Source organism: Diplotaxodon limnothrissa, linkage group LG5, assembly GCF_057381915.1.
Source record: "Diplotaxodon limnothrissa isolate DT_005_m linkage group LG5, D_limnothrissa_male_GT1.1, whole genome shotgun sequence".
NCBI lineage: Eukaryota > Metazoa > Chordata > Actinopteri > Cichliformes > Cichlidae > Diplotaxodon > Diplotaxodon limnothrissa.
This window is the reverse complement of record NC_140600.1, coordinates 26,739,033-26,756,286: the sequence shown is the minus strand read 5'-3', so window position 1 is coordinate 26,756,286 and position 17,254 is coordinate 26,739,033. Positions and strand designations below refer to the sequence as shown.

General features: G+C 40.8%; 2 protein-coding genes across 5 annotated transcripts; both read right to left on the bottom strand.

The window, feature by feature from the left end:
* Positions 1–1,552: 1,552 nt before the first annotated feature.
* asb14a (ankyrin repeat and SOCS box containing 14a) lies at positions 1,553–11,925 on the bottom strand. 4 transcript variants are annotated; one of them, XM_085353365.1, is made up of 14 exons: positions 11,796–11,925; positions 11,590–11,650; positions 9,588–9,766; positions 9,225–9,274; positions 8,206–8,340; positions 7,961–8,119; positions 7,603–7,848; positions 7,287–7,458; positions 6,302–6,407; positions 5,862–6,041; positions 5,311–5,439; positions 5,095–5,223; positions 3,513–3,666; positions 1,553–3,426 (listed from the first exon to the last, which is right to left on the bottom strand). In XM_085353365.1, exons 3-14 carry the CDS (start codon positions 9,725–9,727, stop codon positions 3,248–3,250), a joined length of 1,779 nt encoding a protein of 592 aa, XP_085209491.1. In that variant the 5' UTR covers positions 9,728–9,766; positions 11,590–11,650; positions 11,796–11,925; the 3' UTR covers positions 1,553–3,247. The 4 variants fall into 4 exon arrangements, with proteins under 4 accessions (XP_085209491.1, XP_085209492.1, XP_085209493.1 ...); XM_085353366.1 differs by having other exon boundaries at positions 9,225–9,271; XM_085353367.1 differs by lacking the exon at positions 1,553–3,426 and having other exon boundaries at positions 3,513–3,671.
* Positions 11,926–13,836: 1,911 nt separating this feature from the next.
* Positions 13,837–15,775, bottom strand: rps23 (ribosomal protein S23). Its single transcript, XM_085354425.1, has 4 exons — positions 15,729–15,775; positions 14,548–14,707; positions 14,285–14,405; positions 13,837–14,020 (listed from the first exon to the last, which is right to left on the bottom strand). Exons 1-4 carry the CDS (start codon positions 15,730–15,732, stop codon positions 13,874–13,876), a joined length of 432 nt encoding a protein of 143 aa, XP_085210551.1. The 5' UTR covers positions 15,733–15,775; the 3' UTR covers positions 13,837–13,873.
* Positions 15,776–17,254: the final 1,479 nt, after the last annotated feature.

Here is a 17,254-nt window from a genome sequence, read left to right as displayed (position 1 = left end):
GAGCATTGTTAACAGTGTTTTTGGAGCCAGCTGAAGTCTGATTTATTTACCAGATTTCAGACTTGAGTCGGCTCGCTGAGCTCCTGAGCTGTTTGTGGGACACTCAGGTGTGTGTGTGTGAGTGTCAGAGCCATCTTCCGTTTCTTTCACTTCATGTTAAGGGAGCTGGTGAAGAACTGCATGCACATTAACGCCCTCCTGTTTGAGTCTGTTTTCACCACCACATCAGACCGCCCTCGTTCCAGTCGTCTCTGAGTCTCAAGGGGCGATGGGTCCACGCGTCCTCTCAGATCATGAGATTTCATCATGGATATTAGCCTCAGTGATTGATCGGACTTGTTTAGCAGCATTCTCTGCCTCTGCCATCATCCTGACTGTTTGTTTAGAACAGTGAAACTAAGTGAGATTAAATCTTTCCAGAAGCTTTTGGGCTTGTGTTGTGATTCTTGAAAGCACAGTCGGGGAGGGGTGGGGGGCGGTGTGACAGAATTAAAAGACTCAGTAAAGTAAAGACTCACTCATGTCATCCAGTGTCTGAGTTCAGAGTGAACAATCAAGGAAAAAATTCACCTCTGGGCATTTGGGACCAGGATCCAACTAAACAAACACACTTTAATGCCCTCCAGTCACAGTTTATCCACAATTCATCCTCTCAAATCTTATTTCCTCCGCCTGGACTTGAAAGCAGGGGAGGAAGAGTAAAAAGAAAACAGGGGTTGAGGCAACAGGTGCTTTAAATAAATGAGACCCAAAAAAGAAAAACAATCAAAAGTGGGGATTTAATGAAAAGCTTTAGTGGCTGAGTCTGTTGATAGTCATGGAAAATAGAGAATTGGGCAGGCTGACGTGGCTGAAAAGCAATATTCTGTCTGTCTTACACACAAAATTGACAAATTAAAGGAAAAATCTCCACAACTACAGTAAGGCCTAACACCTTGCTACAACACTTGGAGTTTCCTTTAATTGTCCTAGTGAAGCGAATTCCTTACTTTGAAGCTCTTTTTAAAATTATGTCAAATAATGGTGTTTAGTGCAGCCCAACTACAGTGTGTGAGTGCAACAATGTTCCTATATAACTCTTATATTTAGCCCTGCTTTTAATTAAATTTGTAAGTAGAATAAAATGCAGGGTAAGAGTCCTCCTTTCATCATGCTTTGTACATTCCAACTGTGCCACTGCTCTTGTAAACATGGAGGGTAAAAACACTCCAGCAAAAGATGCACCTGTGCGTCTTCTGTTGGTGCACTTTAGAAGCTAAAACTTGCTTTAAAATCATGTACTTGAGATAGATTTTCAGGTCACAGGCAGAAGGGCAGAGCGGGTAAGAAGGCATGAAATGGAGAAACGACAGAAACCTTCAAATTCTCTGCAAACATCAGAGACCCTCTCCCCGAAAAAACAAATGTACCACAACTGAAAGCAAGATTTCTACATTTACATACTTAATTAGGTACACCTGTTTAGCCGCTAACCAGCCAGAGGCATGTAGACATGCTCCAGACTACCCACTGAAGGTGATGTAAATGATTTTGAACATGGTATAGTTATTGATGCTAGACAGTATTTCAGAAACTTCTGATCTGCAGGGTTTACAGAGAATGGGCCAAAAAAATTTATCCCGCTTTAAGGCAATTTTACTCCGGATGATACCATTATTTATTCAATAAACATCATTTTGTGTTAATCAAGTTTTAAACTTGAAACTTACACTGATTGCTGGAAAGTCTGCTGGCCATTAAACATAATACAGCTTTAGTTTTAGGGTACTTTGTCTTCACTTCTCAGGTCCAGAAGCTGTGCAGCCAAACTTCTACAGTTAAACCTGTGTTGATGCTTCAAACTCAGGAGCAGTCTTTAGATGAGACTTTTTTTTCTTTTTTTTCCTGGTGTGACATAGAATTTCCAAAACAAGCGGGGGAAAAAAATCTCTTAACTGAAGTGAGAGACTTTTTTCACCAAAGCACCCCAGCAGGGGTTATCCCAGGTGCTGGTCTCTGTGACCTCTGAGACATCCTGTCACCTCTACTCCACATCTGCTGTTACATAAGGTCCTTCAGCCGACCTCAGACCGCTTATGGAAAGTTTTTATCAAGTCGTTTTCTCAAACCTTTCAAAATATAATCTCTGACTCAGTTTATTTCACCAGATTTTCAAATTACAGCATTATTATGTTTATTTTTGCTGTCATTGTCATAAATCACCATGTTAAATACTGACATCAATTTTATACTCTTACATCACATTTTATACATTTACACTTAGCAATTTAAAGCAATATGTGTATAAAACATGTAATCTTATATTGACGGGCTATTATAACGTAAATATCCAGGACATGTGGTAATGTGTTTGTATAGTCCCGCACATTATTTGGACATGCAAAAATATTAAAACTAATTAAAAACACTGTGGAAACTGCTGTTTTATCAATACAATAGCCTACAGATCTCTAACCTTACTGTACACCTGTGTAGCATCAGTAAAGACAATGGGGACCTGCATCACACCTTTCTTTAGCAGATACCACGTGTTGTTTTCCAAAATAAATAACCTTACAAAAACCAGATGGTGCTTGATTTTTTCTAACGTAAACTTAAATACAATAATTATAAAATGACTTAATAATACATTAGTTTCTTTGATGTAGAAAACATTAATTTTTTTATTTGTATTTTTAAACCTGCAAATGTTTTGTTTTATTTTAAAAATGTGCATGTGTACAATAACATATTCGCACAGTTGGCTCTCGGGGCAGTATTTACTTTTAAGGGAATAGTATAGTATGTTCTACATCTTCAGTTTGTTTGTTGTTTTTAAATGTAAATGATTAAACAAAACATTATGCATCAGTTGGTAATGGATGATTGTATTGATTTGTAAATGACTTGTCATGAACAACTCGAGCTTATTATATAATATTATTCTGCATTATATTTGTAACTAACTAGACTCACTTTTTCTCTTAAAACACATTTTAGAGTCAAGGTGAAAAAAAGGCAGATGTGAAATGTAAGAGTGAGGTCAGAGGTCAAAGGTGACACGTCATATTAAGAATACACCAGCATCATTTCCTAATTGTTGCCTTTGACCTTCAATCAATCCATCTTTTCGAGCTGTCGTGTTTGCGAACGCTACCAAAAACACATGTTTTGCATGCTCCTTAATTTCCCCCCATTTTCTTTGTGAAATAAAAATATGCACATTTGTATGTCAGCCTAACACGCTCCTCTTTTAGCCTCTAAATTATCAGCCCGGATTGCCGCCCCACCGGCCCCGCAGCAGGTTGTACTCCCGGTACAGGATGTAGTCCTTCAGCCGCTCCGGCAGCGGCACGAAGCTCATGAAGACCTGGGACCGGAGACGGAGGCGGCCGAGGCTCCGGCGGATTCGCAGACGGCAGAGATGCTGCAGGCAGCGGGTGTTTTCTGAGAGAGCAGCGGAGGAAGTGAAGGCCATCGGTGAGTTCAGGATTTTCCCTCTGAGCTAAGAGACAACATCTAATTTCAGTCACCTTGCAGTCTGCAGATGTCCGGCCACTGCTTCTGCTCCATCAGAACCGCCTTCAGTTTGGAGCACATGGTCACGTGATCCACGTAGTCCAGCAGGACACGAACCACGTGGCCCGACAGGTGTTTCAGCCAGGAAACTGTGATCACCTCGCAGAACTGCGCTGACGGACAAACGGAAGAGCTTTTATTTTATCACTGAAAACAAACAGAGAAGGTTTGCCGTCTGAGTCATGATTACCTTAAACCTGTGATCTGGAGAAAGGAAAATTTGGCTTTTTGTGGAAAGTACCATGTTCCTGATCGTTTTGTGTGTCCTTGGAGAACAATTAAACAAAAAAAAGAAAAGAAAAAATCTACATATAGACCTAGTAGTTGCTTGGGGTTGGAGTTTTCACTGATGATAAAGAGGCTGAAGTTCCAGCAGCTTGTAGTATAAAGAACAACTTTATTGATTGACATGCGTTTTAGCCTATTGCCTTAGGTCATCAGCAATATATTGCAGACAGCACTTAAAAACGACATGTGTGGGGTATACTTTAAAATATACCTTAAAATGTCTGTCCTTTTAGAGAAAAGTGTCACATCTCTTTTATTTAGTCTAGAGCTCATTTAACAAAACTTGACCAAAGTAGCTTAGAGACAGGCACATTTACATTCCAGGTCTCTTAAAAAAAACAGTTTTAAAATACATGAAAAGCTCAAAGACTTGTTTTATTGTGTTAACTAACTACTGTAGATTGTAAAAATCATGGTCATTTAAATAGTCATCATTAAATGTGTTCATGATTTTCAAATTGATGATTCATCTCATAAGTCATGGTACACTGCTCTCCCCTACGCAAACTGCCCACCTGGGCTCAAGACTGCCATGAACTGAAAACTGCTAGAACATTAGCGTGACTGACCACAGTGAAGTGAGTTTTAAATAATTATGGGCTGACAGGTTGTCAACCAAGAAAGAAACCCCTGCGCCAAAATTGACACTTTCAAGCTCAACTGAAATTTGTATCTACCCACATGGACAAGCTAAATACCTTGTGGAGAAAAGTTTTATGGTTTGGGACTGTTGGACAGAATAATAAAGAGGGAAAAATACTTTCACACTCTTCAACTCCATCTCTAATACAGAGCTAGATGGTTGAAACTTGGACATAATTGAGTCTTCCAAAAGGACAGTAATGGTTTTGGGATGGATGAAGTGGGTTAACATTAAGTTTCAAATCTGTATGTGCACTTCGACCCTGTGTGGATAAGAGAAAATCCAAAATGAATTCAAACTTGTGCAAGTCATTAAAGACTTATGCCGTACAATCATTCCACCCTGGAAAAACAACAGTTCAAAGAAATCATGAAAAGCTTGAAATTACCATGGCATTCATTCCCATGATGTGTGCATAAACTTCTCACAACTAGTAGGTGAAGTTGTGTCAGAAACCTTTATCTCATTTAACACTGGTGATGACTTCGACTGATCATAGGACTATTTTGGTGGTGAGATTTTTAAATATCTTGGCTCACCTAGAGAAACATGCAGGTTTTACTTCCATCTTTTATGTACAGCCTACATGTCACCTTTTATATTACCATGGTGTCTTTGATCACACTGTCACTCCATCCCTCATAGTCTTCAGGGATGTGGGGTTTGTTTCCATAGGGACAGTCAAAGCAGCGCTCCACATTGTAACCATAGTTACACAGCATCCTGAGAATCACCTGACACACATGACATGAAAACACGATAACATGAGTGAAGCTGTTGAATCTGCAGTAGAGATGTACTGAATAAAGACGGCGGCTCACCTCGTCTTTGAAAGCGTACTGCAGCGCTGACGGGAAGTGAGTCGTGTTTATCCTGGCGTAATAGTTGACGTTGGCTCCGAACCGCAGCAACAGGTCCATCAATTCATAGTTGCCCATGCGCAGTGCAACCTAAAAAAAACAGAACGCTGAATCATAAACAGTGGTATTATTTTCTTTCCTGATGAACAGACCCAGATTCAACCACCCAGCTCAGGACATTGTACCAAACCTTTAAGGAAGCCACGCCCACATCCACAAATTGAGGTTTTGCTTGCATATTAGGGAAGAACATTAGGTGAGATATCTGGGTGTCATCCCAGGAGGAAATTTTAATCCTCAGATAGTCAGTGTCATAAATTTCTGGCAAATTTGTTCATTTTCTGCATACATTTATGATGAAAATGCCTTTTCTAATGTAAAGAAACCACATGATAAACACACGCTGGTATTCTGCTGCTTCTTTGATGTTTTAATTTGAGAAAAAAAAGCATGTGGAGGGCACATGCCCCCCACCCCACCCCTGAGATCAGCACCTGTGCTTGCATTTGTACCTGCAGACATTTGACCGGGTCCTGGTTGGTCATGGCTCCGGCCTCCAGCAGCAATTTTGCTGACGGCATATCATTATTAGAGACGGCAAAGAAGAGAGCTGACTTCCTCTCATCATCGTAGCTGCGGCGAACCCAGGGGTGGAGCATGTAGTTGGGGTCGTACCCTGCGTCCAGCAATACCTGATAGGAGTTTGAAGATGAGGGAACATCCAAACTGGGAACTTTTGCACGAGTAATAAAAAGAAGTCATTCTAACATGATGATTTAGCCCCAACAGACCCAGACATTTCACACTATGAAATGAAGTTGCTTTGTTATATTGTCACCAACAATCCCTCATTTAGGAGAAATCTCTCTATATAAATGGTAGAGCAACAAACACATGCTGTTTACACCTACTTTTATTGATTATAGAAACACCCATAAACACACACACACACCTTGATGCAGTTTGTGTGTCCTCCTGCAGCAGCTGAGTGAAGGGGACTCATCCCACTGTCATTTATGTCCCTCATAGAGGTGACAGGAAGCAGTAGTTGCAGAGCTCTGACAGCAAACACACAAAGATACACATTTTTCATGCTTTTTGATTTATTTGCCGAGTTCAAATAGTGTGCAAAAGACTTGAGCCACCGCTCACTTCTTTACCATAACCTGCTAAAATGGGAAACAGGTGCAGCGATTTACTGAAACATGTCTAAACACACATGCAAATATGGTAAAACACTCTGTTCGTACAACTCCAATGAGCTTGAAAGTCAGAATTTGATATGAAGAAGAGTTCTTCTTTAGATGTTGGATGCCTTTTGTTCTGTTCTCTGACCGTTGCTGATGACTGCATTAACCTTCAGTCTGAGTAAAATAAGACTACCACCTTGGGTCTTGGACCCATGGTTTATGAGTTTTGGGGATGTTTATGGATTGTCTTGTTTTGTATTTTTCATAATCTTGTATTTTGGTTCTGTATCCTGTGTTATTTAGTCTTCTGTTTATGGTGTTCTGTTTACATTCCTGGGGTTTGTGTTGATCCCGTTTCTGTTCCTTTAGCTGCCTGATTGCTTCAGTTGATAATACGTTTTTGATAACCCCCTTAGGTGTTCCCATTCTGTCCCTCCAGTCTTGTCTCTGTGTTATTTCCTGTCTTATTTTGATAGTCTTTTGTCTCATGTGAGTTTGGTTCTACTTTCCTGTGTTTCTTGTTTTTGTTTTTCTGTGAATTAATAATTATTTTAGTTTTTTCAATTATGAGACAATGAGGTGACAGTGCTTTTTCTATAGTTTTAAGGATTTATATCTTAGGTGTGGTTTCTATGATAATTTATAGCAGCATTTCTTTGTAATGTGGAAACCCTGAGATGTTTTTTGCTTACATAATCATAAATGCATGCTTTATTAAATTTTTTCAGATGACATTTGAACACTTACTCCAGGTGTCCTCGGTGAGCGACACGGTGGATTGGCATGTGTCCCGTGTGTTTGGCAACGTTGGCATCGGCACCATATTCCAGCAGGAGGCTGATGACGGCTGGATTACCAGACGCTGATGCTTCATACATGATGGATGCCTCGTCCTGTGCCTGAGAGAAGACGTCAGCACCTGCAGGACAAGCAACATGCTTTTAAAGCCATGGTGTGTTTTCTTCTCATTAACCCAAGATTAGTTTCTTTCTCAGCTGAATCTAACTCTGACAGTGACTTTCCAGCATCTAATGGACCATTATCTAGTTGAAGCTTCTATCACCTTTCTTCAGCAGAATCTGCACCACCTCTAGGTGACCTTCCTGAGCTGCTAGAGCCAGCGGCGTGAGGCCATAGTGGCTGCGGGGGTCGGGCCTCGCTCCGGCCTCCAGCAGCACCTTTACCATCTCCATTCTGCCCAACCGTGAGGCCTCGTGGAGGGGCCGACGGCCATGGCAACCCTCCTGGTGCACGTTGGAGCCACGCAGGAGCAGCAGCTTCACCAAGTCAAGGCGGTCTAAGCGGATCGCTGCAGACAGGCAGAATCGGACAACAACAAACATCACAGAAAAAGCTGTGAGTTAGTGTCTGAATCGGTGTTAGATCTTAGTATTGAAGTCTGGAAATGCCATGCATCTTACCCACAAATAGCGGCGAGTCCTGGTTGTCATCCTGGATGTCTGGGCTGGCTCCATGTTTGAGGAGGAAGGAGGCATTTTCTATAAGACCATGTTCTACTGCGAGGAAGAGTGGAGTCTGACCTCGCAGCGTGCAACACTTCACTGAGTCTGGGCCTGAAGCTGGAAAACAGGTGACAGATTAGTTTAAATAAAGGCCATCATCACTTACCACACATCTGCACAGATACACTGAAGCCGACACAAACCTTTGTACGTGAGCTCCAGGATGCTCTGGTTGCTCTGAGATGCTGCTTCGTGAAGAGGCGTCCAGCCTCTGCTGTCTGCCAGTGAAAAGCTCTCTTTCTGTCTGACACACAGATCCTTCAGGAGCTTCTCATTACCTGCAAGGATGGACATTCATACAGAGTCTCAGTCTGCAGCATGTAAACATCAGAACCACTTTTTGTTGTTTTATGTGAAGTATACTGTGGTTCAACAAATATATGTCCTCATAGAAAGAAAAATGAAGAAGAAGAACAAAACAACAATGCTGGTGCCTTTAAAGCACTCAAAGTCATCTGCAGCACCAAATTAACAACAAGGACAGTATTAAAACAGGTTTAAAATACAGGAGAAATGATTAAAAACAGATGGTAAGTGGTAATAAGTAATAAGTGGTAATAAGTCCTAAAGACAATGTGCAGAAGGTTGTGTTGGGTCTGAAGCAAGAAGGAGGAGTCAGGAGAAGAGCTCAAGCTGAGCGTAAGAAACAGAAAGATGAAGATATGCAGGAACCAAATCACTGAAAGGTGGATACTTGGTATGTTGGGGAATGGGGAGTCCATGAAGCTGGATAGGATGGTTAGGTGTAAAATGATCAGCAGACAAGATGATTCAGAGACTTTTAACATTATGGGAAATATGGACCTGACAACAATCCATACAGACAACAAAAGGGTGTATGTTGGAAAGTGAAACCTCAGAGCTAATGAGAATAACTTGACTTTTATTGTGACTGGGCTGATTGAGCGTCATCCAAGTGGTGATGGCCTGTAGGCAGGAGGTGAGGAGAGGAGGTGGCACATGTTTTTTTTTATGTGCCAGGGAAGAAGATGCAAATTCTTAGCATAAGAACTAAGCTCACTGATGTTGTTCAAGCAGTCACATGCTAGACTGCATTATGTCAAAGTCTTTTTCTTATTCCAGTTCTGAAAAAGAAAACAAAGCTTTAGCTTATTTTTTTTATTATTTAACAATAAAATCAGAAGTGTTCATCTTGTCTCACCTTGTCTAATAGCAGTGAAGATCTTACTGATGTCTGCAGATTCTGAGCTGCTGGAAAGAAAAAACAGAACAAAACAAAACAAAAACCCCACCACACTCAGTTTCCATCTGTTTTTTCTTTTACTGGCGCTATGTGATGTCAAAGAGAGCAGATCTTGAATATGGCCACATATCAATCACAAGAAAGCTGCTTAAACAAATTTGTTTCAAACAGAAAGCAAACTGAGTGGTTCAGTATTATTTTAAAGAGTGAATCATGCATATTAAGGATTCCAAAAATAAAAAACTGAAGCTGAATATGAGCACAACAAGTTCCTTAAAACATGGCAAACATCTGATTTTTCCAGGTATCTGCTGGACTGACCTCCTGTCCTCCCGCGTTGTGGCGTTTCTGTGCATCTCCTTCTGCTTGTTGCTCTCCAGCAGACTCTGTTCAATCATGTACTGAGTGGCTGCATCATCTTCATCATCCTCATCGTGAATGCCGAACCGATCAAGCTCCATGATGCCAGAATAAATGATCGCGGTCAGACCAGGTGAATCCTGCGTATTTAAATCGGGTCAGAATTTAGTCAATTTCTACTTCCTGATGTTGAAACCGGGCTGCTGAATTAAAGAGGTCATATGTTCATATTAATGGAAAGAAACCTACACAGGTCATTCCAGACACCAAAGACGAGCCTTTGGCCATGGCTCTAAGGAGACCTTGGATCTAGCTTACTTTTCTGAGAACTTAATCAGATTACTTAATCTGTGAAACCAGTGCAAGAAATTTAGAAGCAAACACTTTGCTCTTTGATTTTGTAAAATAATAAAAAATAAATAAATAAATCATCATTTACATTTAAAACATGCAAGATTCGACTCAAGCTGTGGACCTTTTATTGAAGGTCATCCATCTGTCTACTGTCAAACTAAAGCTTTTTCACAGTGTTAACCTTTCACATACACTCACCTTTCTGTTTATTAGCAACAGCTGTATGCTTGCTTATTCATGCAGCATGTGGCAGCACAAGGAGAAACTGATAAATCTCAGTGATTTTATGGTACGACTGCTGTGGCTGATCTGGAGTTTTTCTCCACAAAAAGTTGTTTTAACTCAGCTTTCCCTTACATTTTTCTTGTTTTGTTTGGCCTCAATGTTCAGTTTAATTATTGATTTTGTCTTCTGAGAATCCTGCTTTTGTCTGTCTGTGAGCTAAATGGAATTTATGGTATTTATATAGTACCTTTCTACTCAGCGGAGCACTCAATGCACTTTTTACTGGAGCGCTCATTCATCCGATCATACAGCACTTTTATCTATGCCTGAGTGCTTTCTAATTGTCTGATTAATGCATCAGGGCAACTTAGGGTTCAGCATCTTATACAGGGACACTTTGGTACACAGCTGGAGGAACCACTGAACCACTGACCTTTCAATTGGTAGATGACCCACTCTACCACCTGAGGCACAGCTAAATGTCTTATATTTTATTATTGTCTTCACCCTGCATTAGTCCCAGTTTTTTGTTTTTTGTTTGTAAAAGGCAAAAATATGCCTGAGCCCAGGAGCACTGACATTCAATGACGTTATACAATGGAATCTTTTGGAGGTCATTGCAAAAGAAAATAATATTGGAGCTGTGGAGGCTAATATTCCAAGAAAAAATATTCAGAGTTTCAGTGACTAAAGTGTTAAAATATGGGAGAAAAAACATTATAGTCATAAACTGATGTGGTCTAAAATTAAAGGTTCTTATCTAAGAAAAATACTCAGAACAAAAAGCAGCAGGAAGTGCTGTGGAGTGATTGTTCCAGGTCTGTGTTTTTATTCCTGGAAGTTCTTGAAAGTTCAAAATAATCTTCTGTGTCCTCAGGAACACAGATTTCCTTCCTTTTTATTTGTTTGTTTCTGAGTCACCTGAGAGCTGAAAATTGGTGCTACTCAACACATTATGCTCATTTTCAGACACATTGTTATTTCTGGACTCCACTCACAGATCAAAATAATCTTTGTTTAGCCTTTTCTTGGCCTTAGTGCATCCCCTCCAGTCATCACCTGACCGAAACAAGTTGTTTTAGCTCTTCCCACTTTTAAGCCAAGTTTCTACTGATTGGCTGCCCCTCATTAATGTTACGTTTAAAAGCCACAGCAGGTGAAGTGTCTGCGATGAGCATATTAAGGATGCCCGCTCTTTGTGACATCATAGAGAGCCAAGAGTTGAAACAACAGCCTGGAACTGAGTGTGTACTACAGCGTGAAGCAAGATGCTCAGGAGACAGGAGGCCTGAGTTCACCAGACCAGTTTAAAACTTTAAAGTAAAACCATCATCTCATTGTAGGTTTGTGAGCTGACAGATCAGATGTCACCTGTTTCCTTTACCTTGTGGTTTGGTGTTGGGTTGGCTGAGTCCCTGCAGATTCAAAGTTGTTGTTGCTGAAAGCTGGCAGAAGGAGAAGGAGGAGGTCTGTGAAACCAGAGCTTTATGTCCACACGGGTTCTCTCGATAAAGCTCCACAGCTTCTGTGTCCTTCAACAATATATGTTCATACAGCATGACTCCAAATACACACATGCGATTTACTCACCAGATTAACACATCTGCATCAGAGGCGTCTCACGTGTGTGACAATCCTGCAAAGCTCAGGCTCAGGGCCTGTCATGTTTCCTCTGTGCAGCTACAACACTCTGGCTGAGAGGACGGGGATCTGACACCAGTTACTATATTTACCTGCTGTAGACAGACAGCGTGACACTGCAGGGTGGTTAGAGCTGTTTACCCTGACACACCTCCACCCTCCAGTCTGTTTGGTGTCTGCTTCTCATTGTCAGCTCGTCTGCCTGATTTTGTTGACAATTTAGAATTAAAAAAGAAACTGTTGACACAATCATCAGAGTTTGCCTGAATTTTGTTATCAAATTATCCCAGTTTAAAAAAGCCCAACACACACCTCAGATTTGCCTTTTTTATTTTTTTTAAAGAAAACGTTCTAAGCTGTGTTCTTCAAATTGTTTAGAGCAAATATCTGGTACTGTGGCAGGACTCCAGCTGTGGACCTGCCTGGCGAGCTTCACGACGCTGAGCTGTGAGCACAGACCTCACTAAAGGTTGTCAGCTGGAGGTCAGTTTGTAGGGCTCTGGCAGTGCTCCTGCTTTCGGACCTGGCACAAAGGAGCAGATACCGGTCCCACTGCTGGGCTGATGACCTTCTATGGCCCTGTCCGGCTCTCCTTGTAACTCCTCCACACTCTTAAAACTCAGCTGGAAGACAGAGTAAACCTTCTGATGGCACTGGAGGAGCTGGACTAGCCTGCAGGCACCACCTCACACTATTAGTGCCAAGGACGCAAGCATAAAGCAAAACTAGACAAAGCAGTCAGGAGGGACAAGGAGAGAGCGGTGGTCATGGATTCAAAATGGTTTCTGGATCCAACTTGTTATCCATGAAGTTTAAACGACTTGGTGTCATGATGTGACTTTTATTTATTTTAATCAGTGCAAAATGTAATTCAAACTTTTTCCACCAGAGGGCAGCGTTTCACCGTGTTTACTGAGACGTTATGAGCTGTTACCGTTAGGCATTTCTTTTTAAAAAAATTTGTTTTAGCTTGAAGCTCGTTCTCTCAAGAGGTATTTCATTTCTCCAGGGCACCACCATCAATGAACGTGTTTTTAATGACCTCCTTAAATAAAAATGACAGACTCACTGCAGCATCTGCTGTTACAAAGTGGTATCAGACTAAAACCACAGACAGCACAGATACAGCTTTAGTTTATCTCCTTGGAAATTAAGTCATAGAAACAGCTTTTATACCATTTTTAAAAGAATAAGTACCTTTAAGTGTAGTTTTTATTTTTAAATTCACTTCTTAAAATATCTTTGATTTGTTTGTATTAATTGTGTAACACTCGTAGTACCAAAGTAACTGGAAACCTGTTTTTTTAAAACTTAAAAATAATAATAACACAGGTTGGGCCACAAAATGCCATCATTTTGTGAAACGTGCAGCACTTTTAGATTTTTTCTTCTTCTGCTGAACTCAAAAGCTCCTTTTGGGGGATAAACCACTGGAAGACTTTGCTCAGTATAACCCAAAAACATGTTCTTTTTACATTAAGGGGAGGTCTGTATGTCTTCACTTATTTTTGATCCACAGTATTATGACCCAGCTTTCTGATCTGAGATCAGGTATAACTGTGTCTACATTCAAAATCAGTGTCAGAACCTTTATATTATCCCAGCCCTGTATTTAATGACTGTATGTGTGTTGAGTCGCCCACATATTTTAAATTATTTACGTCACATGAAAGGGTGAGTGCAAAATGACGACCAAACCGCAAAAATATGTTCATGTGAAACTTGTTTTTGCTACTGTTCACATTAATGAGATCTTACAAAATTACTTGAAGTCCTTATTTTGAGGATATATACAGAAAAGACTGACATTATTGGCCTGAATTAAATGTTAAACGTAAGCCAGTTTCTGGTAATATTGATGTAGTTTAACCTGAAATTCAAGCAAAAACTGTTTGCATGATTCACTGCTTAACAGTAACAAAAACATCAGTTTAACTCACTGTGCCTTAAAAACACAGTGAAATGAAAACACAAAGCAAACAGGCTGTAATTGAAAATGTGTTTATTTTATTTTATTCGTTGACTGTTTATGATCTTGGTCTCTCCTTCTTGCCTTTGTAGAGTGCCAGCAGAGACACGTTGGCCACTTTGACCACCTTGAAACGAACTCCGGGAATGTCACCGACGGCGTGACCCTTACGTCCGAAACCTGCCACCAGAACCTCGTCGTTCTCCTGCAGGTCAAGAAATAGAAACAAAAGAGGTTAGAAGAGCGAAAATTGAGAACAGAGCTAAATTATACATTTAAGAACTTTTAAGGGCCCAAAAGAAAATTACAATGAGTTAAAATCCGTAGTTTACTGCAACTTAGACATTTCATAGACACAGACACTTAAGTCCACATAAACTGGACTATTGCGGACACGGTGGCTCGATGTTTCTGTTGTAGAATCTACATAAACAATCCTCTAAAGAATAAACTCGCCACTGCCGTTTACCTCGATGAAGTTGAGGCAACCGTCATTGGGGACGAAGGCGGTGATCTTCTTGCCGTTCTTGATGAGCTGAACTCTCACACACTTCCTAATGGCAGAGTTGGGCTGCTTGGCCTCCACACCACTACAGAGAGGAAAAGTACAAAGCTCTTTAACTTAAACCCAAACACCCTTGATTATGGATTTAATAAAGAGGAACTCAAAAGACCAAAAACTACTTTATATCTTCCTAAATTACAAGTGTTAGCTGCTGTTGTGATACTTACACTTTCTCAAGTACGATCCCCTTGGCGTGAGAGGCTCCTCCGAAGGGGTTAGCCTTCAGGGCAGTGCCCAGGTGGGCCTTCTTGTACTGTTTGTCGTGCCATTTCTGCTCACGCCGGTGATTGCGGAGCTTTCTGGCAGTACGCAGACCACGACACTTTCCTGAAAGAGGGCAAAAAAAGAAGAAAAAAGCCAAAGTCAGCACACTCGGGTACGACCATTAAGATGGTACTTCAGACCTTCCCGAGTCATGCTTAACTCTTTCCCCCTTGGACACCTACTAGGGGTAACTTAAGAATATCCCCATTTGTGCATCAGTTAATGAGGATGAGCCTATACAGCAGGCACGTCAAAAGTCTGGCCCAGGGACAGATTGCAGCCAAAGTCTAGACACCCCTTCATCACAACTTACTAGGGCCACCGTTGTAAACCCAGAAAGCTGTTCTAATAAACATCAAACCACCTCTTTAATATACAACAAGTGTCTTTGTGGGGAAAAAAGAGAAAGATCAAACACAGTGATGCTGTAGATCAATTAAACGGACTCCTTAACGAGAAAGACAAAAAGGAACACGGATGCTTCTCTTCGGTGGGTACATAAAAAACTGTTCAGCCCGCTGTTCGCAGGGCAGAAACATTTCACTATCAGTCCCTATTCAACAGAAATCTGATTTGTCAGGCATCCTTCCCATGAGTGTGAGGACAGGGCTTCAGTTAAGTTTTACTTAACAGAATTTTGACAACATATCAAAATTAGTGAGAGCTGGATAAGCGCTGGGCTAAAACTGCAGAGAACGGCTAAAGCTCGGTGCTCTCACAAAGACAACCTCCGGCTTTCAAAATGACACTTAACCCCCACCGGGTATCACTTTAACGGCATTTGCAAATCTTCGATTCAAGTACAAAACAAAAATAAGGGACAGGTAGCTTAAACTGTAACGGGAACCTTTGGTGTGCTGAGCTAATGCCGCTAACACGCCGCTAGCAGCTCAGACATGTTATGGCCGCTCCACGTTGCGGTTTCAAAGCAGCATAAAAACTGATTTTTTAAAATAATCTGGAGAGTTTTACCGACACAAACGAGTTTAAATCTGTTCGTAAGACCTTTATACGCGGCACTGTTGTGAAAACCCCCCACAGAAGTCACATTTTTGGGGTATTTGAGATTAACTTTCAGACGTACCCATGATTGCTGAGCGAGCCCGGGATGGAAAGGAAGGAACCAGGATGCACCGCGGCGATGTCTACACCGAGGCCCCCGGTTGGGCGTTGCCACGATATATGCCTGATTAAAATTATGCCATTTCACGCCAATGTTTTCACATTTAATTGTTGCAAAACAAAGAATTTGGACTCATTTTAGAATTTGGTAATTATACGTAAAACCAGTGTAGTTTTATTATTGAGAGCTGCTAATTTCCTTCTCTTATTTTTGTCTTCACTTTTTTTTTTATCTCCCTTTCAGTCAGTCGCACTATTATTATTCATCATATTCATCACTCCCGACCCTCCCGTTTTCTCAGTTTCTGAGTAATTTACTATATTGTTTTTATTTAAAAACTGAAATTAGAGCGAAACCAAATAATTGGATATCTAAACCTGCAATTAACGGCTAATGGGTGTCTTGTTAGTGCCCTCTAGCGGACAGAGCATGTAGTTCACACATGTGACAAATTAAAGCAAAACCTGAATCTTCACTGTGGTCTTTCTTTTCCCACTTTTGTCCAATATACCCACTACCCCTCCTCTAAATGTCCATCTGAGGTATCCCTCTGATAAACTTATTTCTAATCCGGATTATTCAAGTAACTTGCAGCAAAAATCTTAGCACCTTCACCTTCAAAGCATACATAATATCAGGCCTCTTATCATCCTATAAACCTCCCCTTTCAATCTTTCTGTCGCACTCTCTTCTTCCACTCTTTTCTGCACAGTTCATTGCTTTGGATGGTTGACACCAGGTATTTAAACTCTTCTACTGTCACTACCTCTGATCCTTGCATCTCTGGTGCACTGATGACAAGACCTTCACTCACAATGTCTGCTCAGCAGCAAAATTTAGCTCTATGTGAACAGTTAGGACAATGATGTGTCTGTATTACTGAGATAAGCAGGTGACCGAGAAGGTCAGTGCAGGACACGATCAGGCTGTTGATTAAAACCAAGAATGCTGTGTGTGAGATTTACCAGGAAAAGCTGGAAATGTCCTTAGAGAGGTTAGTCTGATTTAAAAAACGATGCATGAAGATAATCACCAGGCAATAACACAAAAGTATGAACATCTTGACCTTGTTAGTCCCATTTGGGGGATTATATGCCGTTATCTGACAAATAAAATCACTTGCTGTGAGGTAAAGATTTTGGTGAGTGAAATTCTAGCATTTTATTAGCACCAATTCACAGATATCCGAGTTTTTCTGATTCACCCATAGAATGTGTGAATATTCTTGTATCAGCTGCCCCATTTAGTCATCACCACCACACATCGTCTTCCTGCATCTCTTCCTATCTCTTGCATCCTCTTCTGCCACACAAACCCTGTGCATGTACCTGCCTTAATCCTAAACACTAGACCACCAGTGAAACTCATCCACTTATTATTAATACTGTATAAACTGTAGATACAGATATACTGTAGATACTTTGGTAAATGGTGTAGTGAAGTAAAGACAGAATTAAGTTTAAGCTTCTATGCTTTAAATAAATAAA

Excerpts from the sequence above, each read along its gene's own strand:
- asb14a (XM_085353365.1), bottom strand. The coding sequence starts at position 9,727 with ATGGAGCTTGATCGGTTCGGCATTCACGATGAGGATGATGAAGATGAT. Across the intron at positions 7,459-7,602 it reads GCAGATTCTGCTGAAGAAAG|GTGCTGACGTCTTCTCTCAG; the intron begins GTGATAGAAGCT and ends CTTGTCCTGCAG. Across the intron at positions 6,408-7,286 it reads GCTCACCGAGGACACCTGGA|AGCTCTGCAACTACTGCTTC; the intron begins GTAAGTGTTCAA and ends GTTTGCTGTCAG.
- rps23 (XM_085354425.1), bottom strand. Across the intron at positions 14,406-14,547 it reads GGGATCGTACTTGAGAAAGT|TGGTGTGGAGGCCAAGCAGC; the intron begins GTAAGTATCACA and ends TCCTCTCTGTAG. Across the intron at positions 14,021-14,284 it reads GTTGCCTCAACTTCATCGAG|GAGAACGACGAGGTTCTGGT; the intron begins GTAAACGGCAGT and ends CTTGACCTGCAG.